The following is a 23,345-nucleotide window of genomic DNA, read 5'->3' as shown; positions in this document are numbered from 1 at the left end:
TGGGGCCGATTCTGATGCGTCATTTCTTTAAACTTATCACTTAACCTACTTTAATGTAATAATTTCACGATACTACTGTTTTATGGTTTTACCGCCTGGTTCCGGCGTAGAATAGGTCAGCCCTTCCTTTTCTATGTCGTAAGAGGCGACTAAGAGAACTTAATGGTAAAGAGATAGGCAGCAGCGTCCTTCTTAACACATCAACAAAACCTAACTACGATTGCCATGGGGAAAGGGATTATTAGTAATGGAGACTAAAATCCCATAGTTAACAATATTGGGTATATTGTTAGCTATGCGACCTCCTCGCAGTTCCCCCTGGCAACTATCATGATTAGTTCCTGATGAATTCATCATGATAGGCTAACTGGCCTGTTTTCATCCTCATCGATCACACTTCACTAGTGCCCCACCAGAGTATCCCGTTAGCGCAGGCGGGGTTATCATTTCATTTTCATCCAATAAAAAAAAAAAGAAAAAAGACTACGATTGCTAATTTGCCTGCAAAGGCCTATGTTCAGCAGGCTAATTAACGGCTGATATCAGCCTTTTTTATGGTTTGCGGTAGGGTATTTAAGGAATCCCGTCCTCGCTTTTGGATACGGGTGACGGAATGCCTATACAAGAGGGCACATGGTGGGAGCAGTTTAGACGCAACCTCTGCTGTCTATCCCAATAGACAGCAAAGGTCGCCAGTTCGGGGGCAGATCACATACTCATTTGTTGCAGTAACCGGCCGTAGTACCTTCCTAATGCTCCTCAAATATTGCATCTAAACTGCGCCCACCATGTACCCTCTTGTATAGGCATTCCGTCACCCGTATCCAAAAGCGAGGACGGGGTGCCTTAAATATTATTCCGCAAAGCATAAAAAAAAAGGCTGATATAATAAAACTATTTTATAGATTATAAATTTATAATAATTGTGAGTTAAATCTATTAGAAATTTAGTCAATATTGGTCCTTGGAGTAAAGATAAGACTAATACTAATTTTAATTTTAGATAAACAGAGCCCCAGAATCGATTCCAATGTCTGTCAAATTGAGAAATTAGTGTGAAAAAGGGCAAAAAAACTTCAATAGGTAAAATAGGTTTACAAGAGATTTTACGTTTTTATAAATAAGAGTAAATAAGCGATTTTTTAAAGAGGGGTGCTCTGCTCCCGTTTCAGGAGTGGGATCTTCAATACACCTATGGTGACAAGCAACGACTATATAAAACTAGCTGTCATTTTGATGTAGCAATATTAACAGTCCTATTGCTAGCAATATACCCTATTAGGTCGACATCAATGTGGTCCTCTCTGAAAACTATTGTGGTTACTTTTTGTGGAATTCATCACGATGGGCTAACTGACCCACTTTCATTCTGGCATATATAATCTCTGGCTGGTGCACCTCCAGCAATTTTTTTTATACTACGAAGGTGGCAAACAAGCATTACAGCTTGTCTGATGGTAAACGGGCACTGTAGCCTATGGACGCCTGCAACACTAGGGGTGTCACGTGCGCGTTGACGACCTTGAAGGAAACTTAATATACCTTTTTTGAAGAGTCTCATACTGTAGTCTCTATAACGAATACCGATAGTGCAGGCTGAGTACCATTCCATTTTCGCTTATTAAGAAACAACACCAATAAAGAAACAATGTATTGAATTAGACACTGAACTTTACCACTACCGTAAGCATATAATTCCGGTTTATCACAATTTCTAATGCAAGGACGTTTCTTTATATCTTGTAATATAAATCTGTAACTGCATAAATGAAATAATTACTGAGTATCATGGTGTATGTAAGTCCTAAAGAATTGTGTGTCAAGTTTCAACAATGTTGTAACAATATTTTGGAATACATATACCGGTCTTCTTATGATCCTCTGTAACATAATTCCTCGTAATAATACTTTTTCGTAGTCCTTATACTATGATGTTCCACTACGTAGGTGCTTAGGAACATAACGAAGTATCCCCTAATCAACGTCGAAGGAAATCGGTTAAAAATCTTGGTATTATCTGTAGTATTGCCCTAAAGTTACATATTATTAGACACGACTGAATATAACCAGTTAAATTTATATAACAACTAGTATAGAATATGATTTATTAAACGCAATTTGAACTGAGACGGGGTCACGATGGGCCAACTAACTTCGTTCTCGTTGATAGCCTGCCAGCACAGAATATCCAAAAGGAAAGCTCTTTTAATGTGTTGATGAATGTTTTATACAAGAGAGATAAGGGTTGCCACAAGAGAGATAAATAAAGAGCACATTCTTGTATTATGCAATAGTAGTTGTACCTGTTTGTTTTTTTTTTTTATTTTGTTAAGAGAAGGACTGGCTGAAAACCAGCGTTGAGCAGCTGTACACATTGCATTGGGACAATCATAGGATCAGCTGAGCCAAATCCTTTTCATTTAAGAGTTAACTCTTGTCGATGCAACTAATTCATGCGTTTTCTTCCAGCCAGCTCTATCCCAGGCCATATCTTTGACCTCCCTATACAACATGACACCCAGTGACACCTCCTTTTGCTTATATATATATAATATTTCTGTTGTAACTGTGTTTGTTACAACAGAAAGTACAGAAATATTTTTTATCATAATCCAAATGTAGCCTATTTGATGAACAGTCAGGTTACGTCAGTCAAAAACTATAATCATATTGATAAAAAAAGAGAATCTTAATTATTGGCTTTTGTAATATTACAGGATATATTCTATAATTCTATACCAATTTTTATTATTCTGTTTGCAATAAATTTTATCAATCGATTTAAATCATACCTCCTTATTCATAAAAATCTCTCAAAAAACCTACTTTATTTATTGAAGTGTTTAAACCGTTTCTTTTGCTTTCAATATATAATAGAAGAAAGTGGCAAAATGCTCTAATATCTAGTAAAACTGGGTTTGTAAGAAATTTTAATGAATATTTACATAGAATACCGGGGGTGTTCTATATAAAATATCGATGATTACGTATATATGAGTGATTTAAAAAATACCAAATACTCTAGTACAGGGACTAGATATCAATTGTATACACATAAGTGTAGATAGGTATACCTATTTAAAAAATATATCCACATAGTTTGTCGTATTTAAAGATTATTTTATTTTTTATTATAGTATGTACTTTAAAAACTATTATAATTTTATTACAGTACAAAAAATAAACATACTTAAAAAAAAAAACTACTTCAAAACGGATTAAATAAAAATCAAATGGCGAAAAATAAACTGATATTAGACTTAATTTAATGGACAAAATGGGTTTGAAGTCGGTGCCAATTGATGCGTTATATTGTTTTCGATAGTCTTGTACAATTCGAGTTTTTTGTAGTTTATTTATAGTTTAAGGGTTGGTTTTTAATCCTTAAAAATATTTAAGTACTTCATTAGAAAAAGGCTTCTTTGTTAATTTAAGCTGTAGGTATATATTATAATTGCTGTTCTAGTTTTTATTAGACTTGACACCGATTTCAGATTTTGTCCTTTCAATGAAGCCTAATATCAGTTAATTTTCGTTTTTTATTACATTTTTTTTTAAATCGGTTTAACCTTTTATTTAAAAGTTTATTTTTCTACTTTTAGTGTAAATAATAAGCAGTGACTAACTACCTCACATAATATAAATAAACTGTTATTAAGCAGCAGATTTTTTTGTATGAATTTTAGTTTTTTTTTTGATAATAATACTTCTCGTAACTAACAACTTTTAACTCTCATTCATAGGATAACCCACTCACCAATAGGATATCATCAAATCGTATTTTGATAGTTGATAGTTTTGTGGCTTCCATCATCATGTCAGCCGCCTAAAATTATGATTTCCAGGAGCAATCACTCAAATAATTTGAAAGAGCCTAGGAAACAGCCCATACGTCCTTATAATATTCAAGGAATTATCCCCTAATTCCTAAACGTTAAACCGTTAGTTCCATCATCAGCTCATCAGAATAACTTAAAGGGTTATAACAACAGATTTTATATGCTTATAGTATTTAAAGAATTATGCTTAACTCCTAACCATTGAAGAGTTGAATCTTCCATCATCAATTCAACATGAGATGATGACTACTAGATACAAATATCTGAATAAGGTTTGAAAAAATTGGAAACATCATACATATATGTGCCTATAAAATTTGAGAGTTGCTCTCGATTTCTCTAAGATCCCATCATCAGATCCTAACTTGGTGACAATGGGACCACTTTATGAGCATTGAATACAAAAATATTTTTTAAAATACGTCCACAATCCAAGAAATCGGTATGTATGCCCATAAAAAATATATATAATCGAACATATATTCTCCTTCTTTTTTGAAGTCGGTTTAAATCGTAGGTCGTGGTAATCACGCCTTGACGCCAGACCTTGGGCGATCGGTAAATCGATTTATTTCAATCACAGCGAGTACGTGACGAGCGGGTAGTGCCCTACGCACGTAAGCATCGATTGCTTGAAATAGTACCTTTGTCCCAGCATATTTTACCAGGCCAAGCGTGGTAACTATTGGTAAAGTTCCCTTATGGGGAGACCTATGTCCAGCAATAGATAGTTAACGGCTGATATGGGAGGGAAAGAAATTGTTAGTAATGGAGACTGAGAATCCCATTGCTAGCAATATACCCAACCAAGTCGACCTCTTCCTAGCGGTTCCCCCTGGAAACAATCATAGTTAATTCCTGATGAATTCATCATGATGGGCTAATTGGCCTGTTTTCATTCTCATCGATCACCCTTTACTGGTGCTCCGCCAGCGTATCCCGTTAGCGTAGGCGGGGTTACCATACCATTTTCACCCATAAAAAAAACGGCTGCTATGATAATAATAATGGGATCATATAAGCCTTTAACTGTCCACTGCTGAACATAAGCTTACCCTCTTGGGAGATTTTTCCAGTAGCTGTTATGCTTGGCAACCGCAGTTAGGCTTTAGAGATGTTTTAAGAAGATTGCTGCTGCCCATCCTTCGCCCTCCTTTAGTCATCTCTTACGACACCCGCAGGAAAGGAAGGTAGCCGATTCTATGCCAGGACCACACGGCAATAATAGAATATAAACATAACCTCCTAAGTCTCTACAAATAAGAACCAGCTTAGCCAGAAGGATTAAAAAGCCCGACGAATAATATCCTGACAATCTTAAAAATTAGAAGGGAACTTGGAACGAAATATAGACGAATAGTTCGCTGTGAAAAATGACAAGTCCGTAATGGTGTTCAGCATCTTGGCGAATACTTAGAATTCGTTTTGGACTTTCAGCAGTTTAGTTGTAGTTTTCTATAGATTGGGAGGTAACTTATGAAAGGCATCATGTGAACAAAGTGAAATCGCAACTAGTTTCCACGATGCTTTCTTCGATGTAGCAAAAAAAACTTCCGTTTCTGGAGTATATTGTTAACTCCACGCGGTCCCCTCTGGAAACTATCAAGGTCCATTCTTGGCGAATTTGTCAAAATGGGATAATTGACCTAACTTCATCATCACCTATCATCGTCTAACGGCCTCATTGGAGAATATTGCCTGTTCTAGCAATATTCTACATCAGGTTGACCTCCACGCGGTCCTCTCTAGAAATCATCATTCACGGTGATTTCATCATGATGGGCCAACTGAACTGACATCATCATCACCATTTTATTCACTGGTACAGCATATATCGATAACATAGGCGAGGTATCCATTCTATTATTATCATTAAAATGCCTGGCCAGCGTCACGTCTGGTAGTGCGTAATAATCAGGGCCGTGCCTGTATATGCGCCTAATAATATTAAAAAAAACTACTTTATTTTTAATGTTTATTAGATAGATTAGATTAGAGAAACTGTTTTTACTTCGTATCTTAATGAAAACAAACCGATTGTATTTTTGCCCAGTAAACAACTTGTAACGATTTGGCCGCCTCTTAATTTCGGCCGCCTGCGTGCGGTGCACGCAATGAACGCCCGTCAGGCACGGCCCTGGTAATAATATTCTTATATGGAATGGGACCCATGTCCAACAACGGGACGTTAATGGATAGTCAAGATTAAAGTGAAATAAATAATTAATAAACAATTGTATATCTGATTAATATATATATTCATATAATGTTACAATACGTATATATCTAAATGCATGTTATGTATTTTATATATTTATTTATGTAATATATACTATTATGAATGCTCAGTTGTATGTATGGTATGATTATTCATATATTTGTATGTATTTTTAAAACGAGCGTTAGATATAATTGCGCCAAATATCTACCACCTTTTTCTTTTCTCCTCTCCCCAAAAGTTGTCTGGAGGAGTTTGCTTTAGCGATTGGCCCGTCTTTTGTACTTTATATGTGTAATAAGAATATTCCAACAAGTTACCTCTATGTTCCATTTGTCTGCTAGATATACTGTCATATCTGTCTGTTTAGTGTACAGATCAGTAATTCTCAACCTTTTTTTCGTTGCGGCACATATTTAACGATTTCAAAATTTGGCGGCACACAAAGAAAATGATAAAAATTATTTACTTACTACAACACACTGCATAAATAGTTTATGACAAAATTTTTTAATATTTGCAAAATTTGGCGGCGCACTTTTAAAATTTGGCGGCACACAAAAGTGCCGCGGCACAGTGGTTGAGAATCACTGGTATAGATAATCTGGTAGTATTATTTTATTGTTACCCTATTTCCTATGGCTGCAACAGAATATCAGTGTTCTTTTGAGGACGAAGCAATAAACTGAGTTGTGACCATTTTATATTGTTACGGCCCAAGTACAAAAGGAAAAATTGTACTTGGCTTTATGTATTTTTTTTTAAATTATTTATGTTATCTCGTTTTTTATGTATATCTGTATATGTTATAATTTGTGTGCTGTAAGTAATGCATATAAATTATCTATCTATTTATATATTGTAAATAAATAAGTAATCAATGATCTACGACTTGATATACCTACAATAAAATTGTACTTAGATATGTTTTATTATTTTATTATATCAATCCTTAACTGTCCACTGCTGAACATGGCCTTTTCCATTAGGGAAGTTTAAGCAGTAGTTGCCACGCTTGGCAGACGGGTTAGCAATTGCAGTTAGGCTTTAGCGATGTTTTAAGAGAAACGCTGTTGCACATCCCTCGACCAATGAGATATCTTTGTCGCCTCTTAAGACTCATCATATAAGACATACATAGGTATCATTTCCTATGAATGTCCTTTTCATAATAAATATATAAAAAAAAAACAATAAAAAAAAAAAGAAGTACCTGAGATGTCTAAATAACAACTACTGCAATTAAATAGTTTTTAGCTAAAACAATAAAAATTGTAAAAAATGCTAGAAATTATATAATATTTACATACGTAAGTTGATAATCTGTTAATAAAATTGATTCCTAAAAGTTACGTCTCAACTCATATCTGCATTGTATTGCATCTTATATAAAAAAAAATATAGGGTAGTTTAAAGATTTTTTTAAGTTCAGTACCTGTCCAAATTGTATAAAAGTGTTCTTTTCCTTATGTTGTATTCTGGTCTGAAGGCCAAACTATCTTGATATGGCATGGATTTTGAAGAGCAGCGCGCGTTTAATCAAGTTTCTCTCGTAACTCGGCAAGAATGGGCGTGAAATTTTTGCCGATCTCAGAACAGTAAAATCCCAAAGCAAAGAGTAGTAAATTATATAATATTTTTTTTTCGACATACGTAAGTTGATAATTTGTTAATAAAATTGATTGGCGCGAAGGGGCGTTGGAAGACAATGCCCCTACGTTGTCTCATTTGGCCCTCATCTCTGTTCATTGTACTTCGCATTTGGGGGACATAAATGAGATAAAAAAAGCTTATATAAAAAAAAGGAGCCTATAGTCACAGGTAGTTTAAAATAATTGATTTTTTTTTTAAGTTTTCACAAACCTCGTATGTACATAAATTTGTAATGAAATGACATGATTAATTGAAACTGGAATTGTAGTTTTGTAAATTGTGAATAAATGATCTATATCTATATGAAATTCTATTCAAAATTACGTATTCACTCCGAATAAAATGATGATGGCCATCACGAATATAAATAAAATTAAAGAAAATAAAATAATTATAAATAATAAGAGATATTAGAAAGTGATATGAGTGACTAATGTTAAAAATACATTTCAAGTATTAAATAATAATATTGTTATTTAATGTCATAAGTTTTGTGAAACATACCACCTCTCTAATGACCTTAATTTTGTAACTAATTATCAAATTTTGTAATAAGCATATTAATGAATAAGAATAAGTTTTTAATGGTTTCCTTCCGGAGTCATCTTGTCAATCATGTTGTTTGAATTTTGTATATATTCTAGAATGCTGATTTTTGATAAGTCGATAGAATTTGTCACGTAGATTATTTCGAAAGCGCATATTAATGATGCTTAAACTTTATAAATGTGCGCTACTGCACAGCACTGGTACCGTGGTCTGCTTGCTGTAGTCATCTAGTATGAAGGTATAAAATCAATGATCATCAACCATGTTGACTAAAACCATGATTACAGCGTCGGTATAACACACATACTCGGTTCAATTGGCCAGCCGGACAAATAATGAGTTGCACTAGCCCGAATACTTAGATAATCGCAGTGGTTAAATTTTATATGACTTACTTCGAACGTTATCCGGGATGAACATTAATATTTAGCTTTATCAGACTTAAATGTGTCAATACTGACTTTTAAAACTAGCGACCTGTTACAAAAGGAACAAACACAAGCCTAGATATGACATTTCTGCAATCCAGGTCACGGATACAATCGTGATCATCACAGCCATGTAATGTGTGTTGTGAAGTATCCAAAGACCCTTAATCTCAGTGCCTTTATGATTTAATGTAAGAGGAGTTGCGTAACTGGTTGCGGAGCGAAACGGATCTGGATCCGTTTCCATTTTCCGAAGCCAAAAATATCTACATTTCATGTTTGCAGTTTGCACCACAAATTCTTTGTACGAACGCTTGTACACTGTGTTCTATCAGTCTGAGTTCTTATGCAGGAGGTAGTGATGGTGCCGTGCCCTCAACATTCGTCGGAGTGGACAAAGAGCACAATCGCCATCTATGTTCCAGAACTACCAGAACTCTATACTGAATGATAATCTGTTCGTAAATGGAACTATCAAATACCTCTCCTGTTCCAGCTTGGGATTTATGTTGGTTCTTGATTTATAGTGACCTTATATCTGATTCCAATAATTTTTTATATTTAATTTAAATTAAACTAGATAATTGAACGGAGACTAATTTCCACCCTTGAAATACGATAGATTACAGAAATAATGAGGGAACGTTGCTAGGAGTCGATCGCGATCGTCTAGTGTTGTACCTGAATCTTCAAATCTTACATTGATATTTAGATATAGGTTATAGTACACTTGACTGGAGTATGTATTACAATCAAAGTACCATATCGCCACTCACTTTCGTCATTAAGGTCCACGTAAGCTGCTTGTTCGAAAATAACATGCAACTTGCATGCAAACAGAAACAGCATATCGTGGTGAGCTGGTATCCAAATAGCGTTGGCTTAAGTACAGGGATAGCCTAGTCTGTGGATATTAGTCTTCAAATGTGCAATTATAGATCAGTTCTTTTCATCATACATTGCAGATGCTTGTTGGGAAAATTTTGTTTTATTACACAAGGGACAAATTAGTACGCGGCTCATCTGATGGCAAGTGACTACCGCCGCTCATGAACACTCACAACACCAGCGGCATTGCAGGTGTGTTGCCGGCCTTTTAAAAAGGAATATGCTCTTTTCTGGATATCTAGACAAATTAGCAAGTAGCTAAAACGACGTAAATATGAAGTACATACATACTTACTTAAGGAATATCCCTCCTAACAAGCTTATCGGTTTTGGTAGAAATGAACCTAATATTATACAAAATTAACCTAATGATCTACACTTTTGACTTGTTGCTAATCACAAGTAGTTACACAGACTCAATCTTATTTAAACCTATAGTACATACTTACTCCTACAAAATATTTGTGATGCGTCAGTGTACAAATAGATATTGCATGCATTTCTTTTAAAATAGACGGGTAATCATCTATAGATGGGATCACATAGAATTTAGGAGATTCCGTCTATAGAATGCTTTGAGGATCTCTAGCGATAATCTAAGATCTAAATTATTGCTAGGGATTTTTAAAGCAATCCTTCTTCTATCATATTTATAAAGTAGATAATTCCTAAATAGATAAGAGTAAATTACATATTATTCTATGAAAAATAATACAAATAAGTGGAAATTTTTACAATGTAATAAAAGCAAGAACACATGGTTAATTTTAGCCCATTTTCTCTTATATAAATTCAAAACTGTTTAAGATTCAAAAATTAAGACTGTCACAAGAAATTATTCATTTCATATGTGACACGATATAGTTTGCATCTTTTTTTTAATGTTCTAATTTACCTAACAAAAGTGATCGCCATATTTAAAATTTATTTATTTACGTTACACATCCATCTTTGAGTCCCCAACTTACATATGTGACCAAATTTCATCTCAATCGGTCTAAAAGTTTTGGAGTAAATTAAATCTGACAGACGGATAGATAGAAACGCGAATAAAAAGAAAGGAAGCCGTAAGGATTCCGTATTTTCATTTTGAAATATGGAACCCTAAAAATAAATAATTATATAGTATGGTAAGTACTTCATACTAAAGCGTAGAAAAACGATATAAATAAATAATTTTCGATTCAGAATCTTTAAGATCTTCAGTTGATAGTTTGAAATATTGTATAATTTGAAAACGATCCCCATAGATAAAATGATGTGTATATTTCTCGTAACTTTGGATTGCTACTTACAAGTGTGAAAAATTAAATATCTAGTTTCTTAAATAGTACATACTCCTAAAAGCGAATCTAGCTTTCACCAGTAAATTTTATTTCGTATACGACATTCAATGACGGTTACTACAATGGTAACAAATACATAGCCCATGAAATACATTTTATAAAAACAAACTCGAGTTGCCTAGCTGCTCCGAGTGTGATTAAAATTTGATATTCTGTAAATAAGTAAGATCTTTTCGAGCAACTTTTCGTTAAGATGGCGGCGTTTCCAATTATGGGGTAGTTGATAGTTCTTGTTCTAGTTCTTTCTCACTTTAGTTTTCACAATACGCTTACCTTTCACTTCTCTTGTCGTAACCAAAGCTTATAGAATATATGAAATTTAGAATGAAGTGAGTTGCAAAGTGTAAATTTTTATCTTTATCTATACATAGGAGTCACATTTGTAGTCATTACGACAAAAATCTTCAAATCCAAAGCAGATGTGGATTTGCCTACGAAGTTCCTTATATTTAATTATTGACCATCAAAAGTTCTTAAGAGATCGATATAACTCTTTGAACGCTATCTAGTTGCTGTAAGATATCGAGATCTTAATTTCACATACTAAAAAATAAGTAGATAATTTTCTAGATTTCATTTTTTTTTATACCAGATAGGTGGCAAACAAACATACTGCCCGTCTAATGGTAAATGGTCACTATAGCCTATGGACGCCTCCAACATTAGGGGTGTCACGTGCGCGTTGCAGACTCTAAAATTTTCTTTGAACAATCCTTTTTGAAGAACCCCATACTGTAGTCTCTAGGGGAAACCTCGGCAACTCTCATCCCTCAGCCTGAGCGTTCATGGGAAAAAATAATTTCATGTAATACTCGAGTGCACAATATAATTCTAATTCCGAAGCGAGAACAATAGTTTTGTTATCGAAATAACGCCATTTCCTACTATGAAATACGATATAAACGTAATAAATTATACCTTATGTAACTTCACCAATGTTAACAATATGGAATATACTAAAAGTAAATACAAGTTATCCGCCAACTATCGTCAAATTTCGTGATTACAGCTATGATGTTTTGGTTCGTAGTTGTAGCCGCTAAATAATTAAAACTATCAATAATAGCAAGAAAATAGATTCAAAAGAAATTTGTCTGTATACAATTAGAGTATAGCAATACAAGATCTTCATATTTCGAGAATTGGCAATGATGCCTTCATTGTTGTAAACGTTGAGGTTCGTTGTAGGCTTATCATCAAAGGATCATATCCATTGTATAGACAAAAAAAATCAAAAAGAAATTATAACCAGTATCTCGTATGATAACGTAAGGATTCTAACGATACCACCAATGTACATAAAAAAAGAAATTATGGTGGAATATAGAAATTCACAAACATACACACCCTGAAAACATTTCACCTCTTTTGTGGACAGTCATATAAATAAGGGTATCAATTTTTTCTTGTGAAATTACTGTCAATAGCTTCATACCTTAGAAGTTATATTACCCACCTTTACTATTCAAATAACAGCCATGGAGAAAACATAAAAAAAAAAAAATAATTAAATATATGTCTTCACTCCAGTGTCGGGGTAGTCAGATGAATCCAATTCAATATTTGCAGTAGAAAGACGAAGTGAACATTCAAGTATTTTGTAACGTAATTTTTAATTACAAAACTTTTCTTTATTTAAATAAATAACCAAGGAATTGAAATCTTTTAAATTGGCAACCCATTTAGTTTGTTTTATGGGCTATCCCTCGCGTTTTCTACGTAATTTTTAGGTCAAAATGGCCATTTGGGTGTTATGTAACATTTAGGGAGCGGGAGAGCAGTAACAGAAAAATGTCACATATCAAAAATCTTCAAAAATTGCGTTAGATAATACTTGAATGTTCTCGAATCAGTTCCAAGAGTTGAATATAGAGGTAAAAGCTTAGATAACAAATCTACATGATAGTGTTTCTTTCAGTCGAGAAGAGCAACAATATAAACGAACCGAATCGATTGGAATGAAATATTCTCATGTTGGGATCTAATCTGGCTAGATGGAGAAGAGATCTCAAATATGTTGCAGGGCATCGATGAATAACATACGTCTCAGGACTTTATTATGTAGAACAGACGACGAATAACGTCGAATTAAATTATGCCGATAAACAGTATGCTTTTCATTTGTCGTAACCATTCAGTGTGTCTCCATCGGCTTACGAAACTTAAAAATTGCACTAGCAAGCATCGTTCTGATCTCTGTGATAGCGACCTCCTTATTTACAGGATATTTTGTCATTTTCCTTGAAGATACTAAATCTAAATTGTCATTTGGTCATTTCCGTTAAATATAGGTGTCTCACATATCAAAAAATATTGTTTTATATTCAAAGGTAGGTAATAGTAAGAGTAAGGTACTATTTGCTTGCGAAAGCAATTCGGTTGTAATATTGCAAACTGGATATCGCCATGTAAATTTTTATTGTCCTAAAGATTAAGATTAGCTAGTTTCTCCCAAACATCATGTCGTGATGCAGTCAGGTATAGTCTACAAATATTAAATGTGCGGTGAATTTAAAATTAATTCTTAGAATATTCTTACAGTGGTGAACTAAAATAGGCTTATTATTTTGTTTTATGTTTAGAGATACTTATAACGTTTAATGGTCAACAACATTCAGTTATTTATTTATTGATATCTAATTTTTACCATTGGAAATTTTTTTTCGCATTGTGCATGAATAATTTTTTTTCTTAAATCTAATTATCTTTAATATAAATTGTAATTTAAAAATACGATAAAAAAACTACAACATATAGTATATTCGATTATTCGGACTTATTCTTCACACCTCTTATTACCAATTTAGAAATATTATGTATCAATTCGATAAATAAGTATTAAGTAATTCATTATCTTCATAGCTCGTATTTTTTTTTATATCGTATTGTTTAAATGATATATGTAAAACCCTTTACATAATAAAAAAATGATTAAATTTATTTATTGTTTGATTTGGCTTTGAAATAGCTTATCCGGATTTCAATTATCCGGAGTACCTCTGGTTTTATTTGATTCGAATAATCGAGATTATATTGTACCATATTTTCAAATTTTGTTCGAATTGGTAAAAACGCATAGTAATAGTAAATTAAAATTATAGAATCTTTTAGTCTTACATTGAGTGTATAAACACACTTATATTAAGAACGTAAGTTAGACCAACAGAAGTTTTTAAATATATTTAGATAGGTAAATGGGCAGATTATATGATTTAACAAGATACTAGTAAAAAAAATTTGTTGAATTTTATAACCTAGACAATGTCCTTACTTAAGTTTTTGCATTAGAAAAGATATTTAATGAGATGGTAAACTAGATAATACCCTGACAAAATTATAATGAAGCCTGAGCTAAATTAATCTAAATTATCACAGCAAATTTTGGATTAAAATTATAACCAGAATTGGAAGCTTTTACAAAAATAATATTAACATACTTGAACAAAATATATTTAGGGTCTGACATCCAATATCAAATACATTTTATGATATAAAATTACAGATACATATAAAAGTATAAAGTACTGGTAGATATATCTAAAATAAATTCTTTTAGAAAAAACACCTAATTTACTTACCAAATGCATCATGATGATCTGCACATGTAACCCCATACTCGATTAAAGCAATAGCTGGTATTTGAAAAAATGTGTGTGTTCGCATACTAACCCAGTGAAGATCTCCATTTGAATGATATAAAATCTCACGAGCCATTTCTCTCCAAATGAATCGTGAATCTCGAGATATCTATACTATATAGGTAATAATATTTTAATTCGCCTTTGAGGTCAGCTTACAAACTGTTGCACGGGGCGAAGGGATTGTTAGTAATGCGAAATGCCATTCCCATTACCAAAAATATACCCCTATCAGGTCGACCTCCCCGTTGTATCACCTGGAAACCGTGTTGAATTCCAAGTGTATTCATGGCGATGGGCTAACTGACCTCTTTTCGTTCTCACCTATCATCTCTTACTGGTGCCCTGCCAGAGTATACCATTTGCATAGGCGGGGTTACTGTTCTTTTATCATCTATTAAACATCTGTTGCACGTCGATCCATCGGTATTTACTGTTTCTCTCTGCCTTATTCTATTTTTATAAATCCTACGCATTAGACTTACGATATGCCGCGGTTTAAGACACGAGTATTTATAGTCCTCTGTCTCCGGATAAGCCGTTCCCAGTAGAGTCATACACATAATCGTAAACGAATCACACAAAATTTTATATTACGTAGGTAAATTATACTAGTCGAATCTATATTTTGTTCTGTCTATTCACCAATTTGTACTAATTTATATTTAGCATACCATGTTAGTTAAATCTGTATTACTACTTATCTTTTTGTGAGTATCCACTAATTTGTGTTGACTATTAAATAATATTAAGTGTGTAAATTATTTTAGCTTTTTTTTTATACAACTTAGAATGGCAATGAATGAATTAGCTGACTGTGTATTACTTTTATTCTTTTGCATGTCCACTAATTTGCATTAAAACATTTAAAAATTTAAATTAAGAACGTAAATTATATAAGTTGATTTTTTATTATCTATCTATAAATTTTAGTGTCGTCTTACATACTTGTATCTTATTCAGATACTCATTTTGTAAATAAAAAAAATATTTCTCATAAAATAGTATTAATAACATATACTATTTTGTTTTACAAAAAAGAATTGGCTAGCATAATTTTGTAAAACAAAATCATTTAAAACAAAATATATTTTTTTATGGCAGTGTTATTTGATGTCTCACAAGTCACGTAATTTTTTATAAACGATATAAAAGAGTTTTTATTTAAAATAAGATTATATCTATTCCATTGATAGTTTTTTTTATTTTATTTTTTTTTATAAAGTGTAATTACTTTTGTACTCTTCAAATGGAAATAAGAGTATAGTATAGGGTTGTTTCTGTTTCTGCCTACCTTAATGGGAGACAGGCGTGACAGATATATATAGGGTAAAATGTATTATTTTATTTATTAAAATAAAAATAAATTATGTAATAAATACATCCTTAAAGTTACTTAAAATTAACAAGTGGTTGTAGTACTGAGATATTTTCAATGAAATAGTCCAATGAAAATTCACAGCCTTCGATTCAATATTTGTGAAGTACATATCTACCTGAACGCAATGAACGCGTCTCCAAGTTCTCCGCCTACGATGTGAACACCGCCTTCCGGTATTGAAAGTCCTCGAAAGAAATTTCGAATGTCCAGGGCGTTCGCGGACCAGGGCAGGTTTTGTAGCCTAATGATGACGCTCATTGTTGCACCGTTACCTATAAAACAAGTTGAAAGACTTCTATTGCACTGTGACTGAATACTTCACAACTACTAACTGATCACTGAGGGGGCAAAGGGATTATTAGTAATGGGGTCAAATAGCTCCATTACTAGCAATATACCCTGTCAGGTCGACCTCCACGTGGTTCCTCCTGGAAACCATCGTGGCTAATTCTAGTTGAATTCGTCAGGATGGGCTAGCTGACCTGCTTTCATTCTCATCAGTCATCTATCACTGGTGTCCCGCCAGTGAATACTAATAGGGCAGACGGGCTTACCACACCATTATCACCAATTAAAAAAGAAAAACTGATCCATGAAATTTATGATTGGAACAGTCAATTAATTAGTGGTCATTAACTAAGAATTAAGGGTCATTAATTAATTGCTGTTTTATCACTTAATTACCTTAAACAATACATTTGCCTAAGGGTAAAGAATTATTATTTGCTATTCTATTATTGGTATATTTAGCACAGAACAGAGAATAAACAGAGAATTTTGTAGTAGTGCTATTGTCCTAGCAGAATATTTCCTAGTAGTTTATCTTCTGATGTTATCTTCTATTTTGTGTATTTAGTAAACAATGTTATCATGTCCTAATATTTTTCTTTAAATAAAATGACAAGAAAGTTTTTTATTAGAGCTTTTCATTACAGATGTTTGTTTTTTTTCACTGCTCTGCTCCTATTAATCGTAGCGTGATGAAAAGTTTACAATTTGTTTATTTATTTATACTATATTGTAAAAAAATAACATTGTTATTTATTTTAATTAGAGCTCGCACGGGTTATTCACATTTTAAAAAGCTGATGTTTGTTTTTTTCCCTTCACTGTTCTGTTCCTATTGATCGTAGCGTGATGAAAAGTATACTATAACCTGCCCAGGAGTATGAAGAATAATTGTACCAAGTTTCGTTTAAATCCGTCTAGTAGTTTTTGTTTCTATAACGAACATACACACAGACAAAAATGTTACCGATTGCATTTTTGGCATCAGTATCGATCACTTATCACTCCCTGATAGTTATTTTGGAAATATATTTCATGTACAGAATTGATCTCTCTACAGAATTATTACAAATACAGATATATATAAATAAATAATTATTAAAAATGTTTTAAAGTTCGATTTCTTATCATTTATTTTTAACATAGGATATATTTCAAGGAGTGGAGGACATGAAGGAGCGTTCAATGTATTGATTAAGTAAACAAGTTAGATCAAAGATTTAGAACTAGGTATGCATATAATTTTCATGTGACTTTTTTTTTTTGAGAAAACCTTTCATATTTAACATTTGATACTACAAATTTAAAAATTAACAGTAATATTTTTATGTATTATGTGATTTAAAATGTTTTTTTTTGTCAGGCAGGAGGTACTAACACTACCTTTAATTATGTACACACTTTAGTATGGAATCTATCAGTAACCGTTCATACAAATCCATCATTATTTTTATTATTATAGCAAATCCATTATTATCTTATTAACTTCTATCTATCCCTATTCATGTGTGGAGCGATTTAATCCTACAATTACCATATGCTGATATGAATTTTATTCAAGTTTTCTTTCTATTGTAGTAAAGTAGTGTGTCTTATTCTCATAGTTATCACTTATGTCTAAATGTGACTAATATATAGCAATATCTGTATATATTATAGTTAAACTACCTATGTACTGATATAATAACAGAACAACAACTATTTTAGCCCTTACACAAAAATTTGAATCTCACATACAAACTCAATAGCTGAACGCTAAATGAACACTGCCTTCATAGTAAAATAACAATTTTAATTTGACCCTGACCACACTGTATAATTTAGGAATTAAGTACCACCTTTGCTATCATATATGACACTAAGCTATAGTTCTCTACCAATTATAAAAAAAGTGGATGTTCACTAACCTTGTTATTCATAAGAACTAAAACTACCTACAAAATTGTTTTAGCTATTGAAGTATTGTCTTTTTTTTTTATTAAGAATATACTGCAAATGGAAAAGACAAAACAGTTTAATAGGTTTATTTATGAGAAGTTTGACGTTTTTATGAATAAGGGGATAATTCAAATTTTTTGTATAATATCTTTGACAAATCTGTATCAATATTGATAATTATTTTTGCAATTGATAAAGGTTTTAACCTTGTGTTGATTCCATATTATTTATACTACGACAAAGCCAGATTCTCTTCAGAGAATCTTAAGTTATATTGTTAGTAATGTGGACTACCAGACCCATTATACCTGATAGCTCGACCTTAATGTGGCCCCCCTATGCCATGGAAACCGTCGTGCTGAATTCCAGATGAATTTATTACAATGGACTGATATACCTTTTTATTCTCACCTTTCATCCCTAAATGGTGCTCCACCAGCATATACCATCCCACCATCAGGGTTACCATCCCATTATTATCCATTAAAGAAAAAACTATGTATATTTGATTCTAAATAACTGTTAGTCACAATTAAAAACATTGTTTATAAACAGATAGATAAATAAAAAAATAATTCAACTAATATTTAAATGTTTGTATTGCATAGAAATTGAACTCACAATTATTACGTGATGTAGTGTTACATAGCTAGTAAAGGATATTACTGGTCCCAGGTCAACAACCTGGTTCCCTAGAAAACATATTATATTATTTTGATGGAATTCATTACGATAGACCAAGTGACCTTCAACTTCATCTTTCACGTTTCAGAGGTAAATTGACCAGTGTAAACCAGTTGCATAGGTGAGGTTATCATTCATCTAAAAACCACTATGTGACTATAATAAAAAATAGCTTAGATGTATTTCAATTTTTTATATAACATAGAATGGTAAACAAGCTGACGCCTTACTTGATGGAAAGTGGTAACCATTGCCTATAAATATGAACAGGACATAAAAGAGTATATCCTGTCAACCATGATACTCTTCGTGCATTACCATTCCTGAGGACTAAGATGTTATATCTTTGTACATTGTAATTTCAAAAATTTGCAAGACTTTTGTGTAAATTCTTCCTTTGGTTGAGGTTAAATACATGATTATTATATTTCATGGAGACTATTTGAGCCACTAAGGAACAAAGAAATAAAAAAAAAAAAACTAACTTTCACATACTATTATATCCCACCCTTCAATTATTTAGATTTTATTTGAATGTACAGTGATATACTCACCAGAGGGAGACTTTGTACAAAAGTCGATTGCTTGGGTACCTCTGTTCCATTCGTGTTTCTACCGTGAAGCAGTTGTTTGCATGGCTGTGTTTCGGTTTGAAGGGTGGGATAAGGTGTGAATTTACAGGGTACAGAGGAATAACATCTCGATTCCTCAGGAACGGCAATGCATGCGAGGTATCATGGGCGAAACAGTATACTCTGTTATGGCTATGTTACCACTCATGTCTATAGACGACGGTTACCACTTTCCATCAGGTGGGCCGTCATCTAGTTTGCCATTCTAAGTTGTAATAAAAAAATATATGTATACTGGTATGAGAACATCATATTCACTTGAAGACATCAGAATGAAGCAGAAAGAATCTATTATTATTATTAACTTATTATGTTAGCCATATGGCTAATATAGTAAGTTCGTTGAATCCCCATTGTCCAGTTATATAAAAATGACCATACATTTTTTAAATAATTATTCAGTTCCTTGGTTTCAGTGATCCAGGGAATGATACACCATTGACATTCAACTTAAAAAGTAATATTCAGTAGTAATAATTTTATTTCATTTTGCCAATTTTGACGTCCATAGTGCTTTTCCCCCAAGAAGGATAGACATCATGTAGGCGGTTAGTCTTAAAATTACCAGCAAAAACCTTGAGCAATATGACTAAAATCTTTATTATGCCAGCCCCAAATAATTGGGATAAGGGCATGAAGATAATGACATAAATGGTGCTGTTCAGGTGAGCCTTCAGTTTGTTTACCATTCCCAGTTACATAAACAAATAACTACAATGAGTGTGTAACTAATTTACTCAAGACTATATAGTCTTATCATAATTTTGTCATAAGAGTCAACCAACAATTGCACAAAAAAATATCAACATTGCTTCAGAAAAGATATTACATCACCTACATAGACAGATAAACCCTCATGTAATTTCAGTAAAATTGATTAATTTGAGGAATCCATTTTTACAATGAAATATAAGCTATATAATAGTAGATTAAAAGATGGTCTCACAATTGTAATCCGAGATCGGGCAGTCAGAGAAATTCCAGATTGTTGCCTTTTGTATAGTATTCTAATTTTTAAATAAATAGTATCATGTGAAGATTTCTGTTTTTAAATGAAACTCAAACATACTATGAACTAGAAATATTGATAACATTATGTTATAATTGTTTGAATCAGGGCAGTTACAATTTTACATAACATACCTTGTATTTTAATGAAAAGAGAGCTTGTATTTTGTTTAAGGTCGCTAAATAAAATTGATCATGAAATATTAGAATTAAGACTTGTGATTGAATTGGACTTTGCTGATTAAATTTTAATTTTAGATAATTTGAAGCAAAATTTATATTTTCTAAATCAGTAAATGGTTTTATTTTTTACTGATATAGCATTCAATAATTTATCTGTATTCTCTTGTATTGAACAACTTTGTAAAAAAACATGTGTTAGCAAGAACCATTGCGATTGTGGGTTAATTCATTTTGGAAAAGATAGCATATTATCTCTTTTCACATATATAAATAAGAATATAAACAACTCGCCAATTTTGAATTTTACTTCAAATTATGTTTAATAACAAAATAATAAAAAAAAAAACACTTATTTCGAATCCAGTACTAGTACATCTACATCTAGTATTAAACAAAAAGTACATCTAGTACTTTTTGTTTAATTTTATTCAGTGACCAATTACTCTAAGGTGGTTGTTCACTAAACAAAATAATAATCAGCACTTTAAGTAAATTAAATCCGAGCTTCGTATTGGTTATTACCTATTTTTATTGCTTTTCTATGTAATCGGCTGTTATAGAATAGACAATTACACAAAATGCCACATGACAACAAATGGATTTAAGTTCGAAGGATTTATTGCCGACTGTAAGTGCAACTTATGGCAAATATTAAAAACATAAAGAAATAAAGCCTATTAAATATTAGAAATTCACTTTAAATAGTTTAATAAGCGGCTATGTTATGAATAGTTTTGTTCCTCGTGACGCCATTTACTTAGCAAATCACGTAGTCACCGTCTTACACTTACCTACAAATACACAAACTTTTGCAGTTTCAAATAGGCAAATATTGATATTTCTAGACACAAATAGTTCACCAGTATATCACATACAAATGTTAGTACATTTTAAAATCTATTCAATTTAATTTTCTTTCTGCAAGGCAGCGTCACCAAAGGAAGAGAAGAATTAAAATGGCGGTGTTTTAAAAATGGCGGATATGCTAATTGTTGCCATTGTGAAATGTATACAGACATTCATACACGATCTTGTATTTCAACTTATTCAAATTTTTTTGTTTGGATAATCCACGGTTCTCCGAGATTAAGCGGTTTTCTGCCTTTAAAACTATCTCCAAGGATATCAAGGAGACTGAAAATTGAAATTGATTGAGAATTAGCACCAGTCGTCATTTATATTCGAAAAAAGTTTCGGCGATTTAAGACTAAAGAATATAATAATCAAACTATGATAATTTTGGCAATTTTTATATAGCATTAATAGAATCTTAATAGAAAAAAAATCAAGCTGTAAAATGTATTTGCTGAAATACCTGCACATTTAGTGACACACAAACAATTTTTATTCTTCCCTTTTACTTAATACCAAAACTTAATAAATTAATAGCAAGCACCAATATGATATATTGTTCCTGTAGTATGGTTTTAAATTTTTTAAAACCGAAGTTTTTACCTTACAAAAGTAAATCAATTTTTATATATTAATATTCTTTATTGCACTTGTAAAATTACATATAATATAATGCATTTATAAATGTTATGAGCAAGGGTGGACTTATCTCTGATAGAGATTTCTTCCAGTCAACCCAATACAGCGAGAAAGCATGTCGTTATCGAGCAGCTGAAGTGCTACAACTATTAATATTTAGTATACATAAACAAATATACAGTTAAATAAAATATTAAAATATATAATAAAATATTACATAAATACATATACCATAAATAAATATAATACCTATCTACTTATATAATAAATGTTAAAATAAATGAGTATATTACCTACATTAGTAATTTAGTTTAATGATTTTAAGATTTGACAGTTCGATTAGAAAAATAAAAAATTATAAGTAAAGAAAAAAAAAAAATTTCAAACTTTTCTTGAAAGAGGTAATAGAAGGAATCTCTTGTATGCGGGAAGGGAGTTTGTTCCATAACTGGGCAGCTCGATACGAGAGTTGTCCATAAAATGTGTCCTACACAAAAGATATACCTTATATACCTTAATTTTTTTATGATTGCATATAATCTAACAAAAGTTAAAAATATTTATTTAAAATTTTTAATTTTAATTATTTTAAAATTTTTACAACACGAGTAAAATTTTTTAACAAAATTGTGTAAATTTATCTAATTTATAATTTTTTTTTATGATAATACAACCATAGTTGTATTCAGACGAGGAACCGGGTAGGCCATGCTCACCCCAGAGATGGAAGAGGGGATGTTTGGTCTCCACCCTAGGATGCATGTGAAACTTCATAAAGATATATCTAAGAGTACATATGCGCCTATTTTAAGGGACCAGACCACCTCCCCTTCTAGAAAATAATTTTATTGTCATAAAATGTATCTGGCTGTAAAGCAATAAAAGCATTGAGAGATTATCATGGAATATAAAAAATTTAGACGACTGAGCTACCTGGGGTCTAATTTTTAGTGAATTTCAGTCCGTTTTATCTGTTAACACTGGTATTGCGTTTGTGCTACTTGCGATACTGTCGTAAATAGCGGTTATAAATAATAGTTCTCATTTAGTTCGAAACTAATCGAGCATTCCCCAAATTAAAACGTGAGTGAAACTGCAATATAACTATTTATAAATTCCAGGTAATTAAAAATGTTTTTCAGGTGTTAAGTCCCATAATGTCTTAATTAGTTGCAGTTAAT

General features: G+C 32.1%; 1 protein-coding gene across 2 annotated transcripts in view; it reads right to left on the bottom strand.

The window, feature by feature from the left end:
• Window positions 1-21,671, bottom strand: part of LOC113514974 (uncharacterized) — a 212,564-nt gene extending 190,893 nt beyond the window's left edge. The window contains exons 1-2 of one of the 2 annotated variants that reach the window (XR_008252977.1): window positions 21,465-21,671; window positions 7,921-16,212 (exon numbers count right to left, since the gene is read on the bottom strand). Coding sequence is in view for 1 of the 2 variants with exons in the window: in XM_026899078.3 (XP_026754879.2) it covers window positions 16,056-16,198 (143 nt within the window). In the remaining variant the exon portion in view is untranslated. The remainder of the gene's footprint in view (window positions 1-7,920; window positions 16,213-21,464) is intronic. The other variant, XM_026899078.3, reaches the window with a different exon arrangement.
• Between the last annotated feature and the right edge of the window lie 1,674 nt (window positions 21,672-23,345).

Source organism: Galleria mellonella, unplaced genomic scaffold (genome assembly GCF_026898425.1).
Source record: "Galleria mellonella isolate WM207_F2 unplaced genomic scaffold, CSIRO_AGI_GalMel_v1 utg312, whole genome shotgun sequence".
Classification (NCBI taxonomy): domain Eukaryota; kingdom Metazoa; phylum Arthropoda; class Insecta; order Lepidoptera; family Pyralidae; genus Galleria; species Galleria mellonella.
Note: the sequence above shows the minus strand (reverse complement) of the source record. Positions and strands in the feature narration are given on the sequence as shown.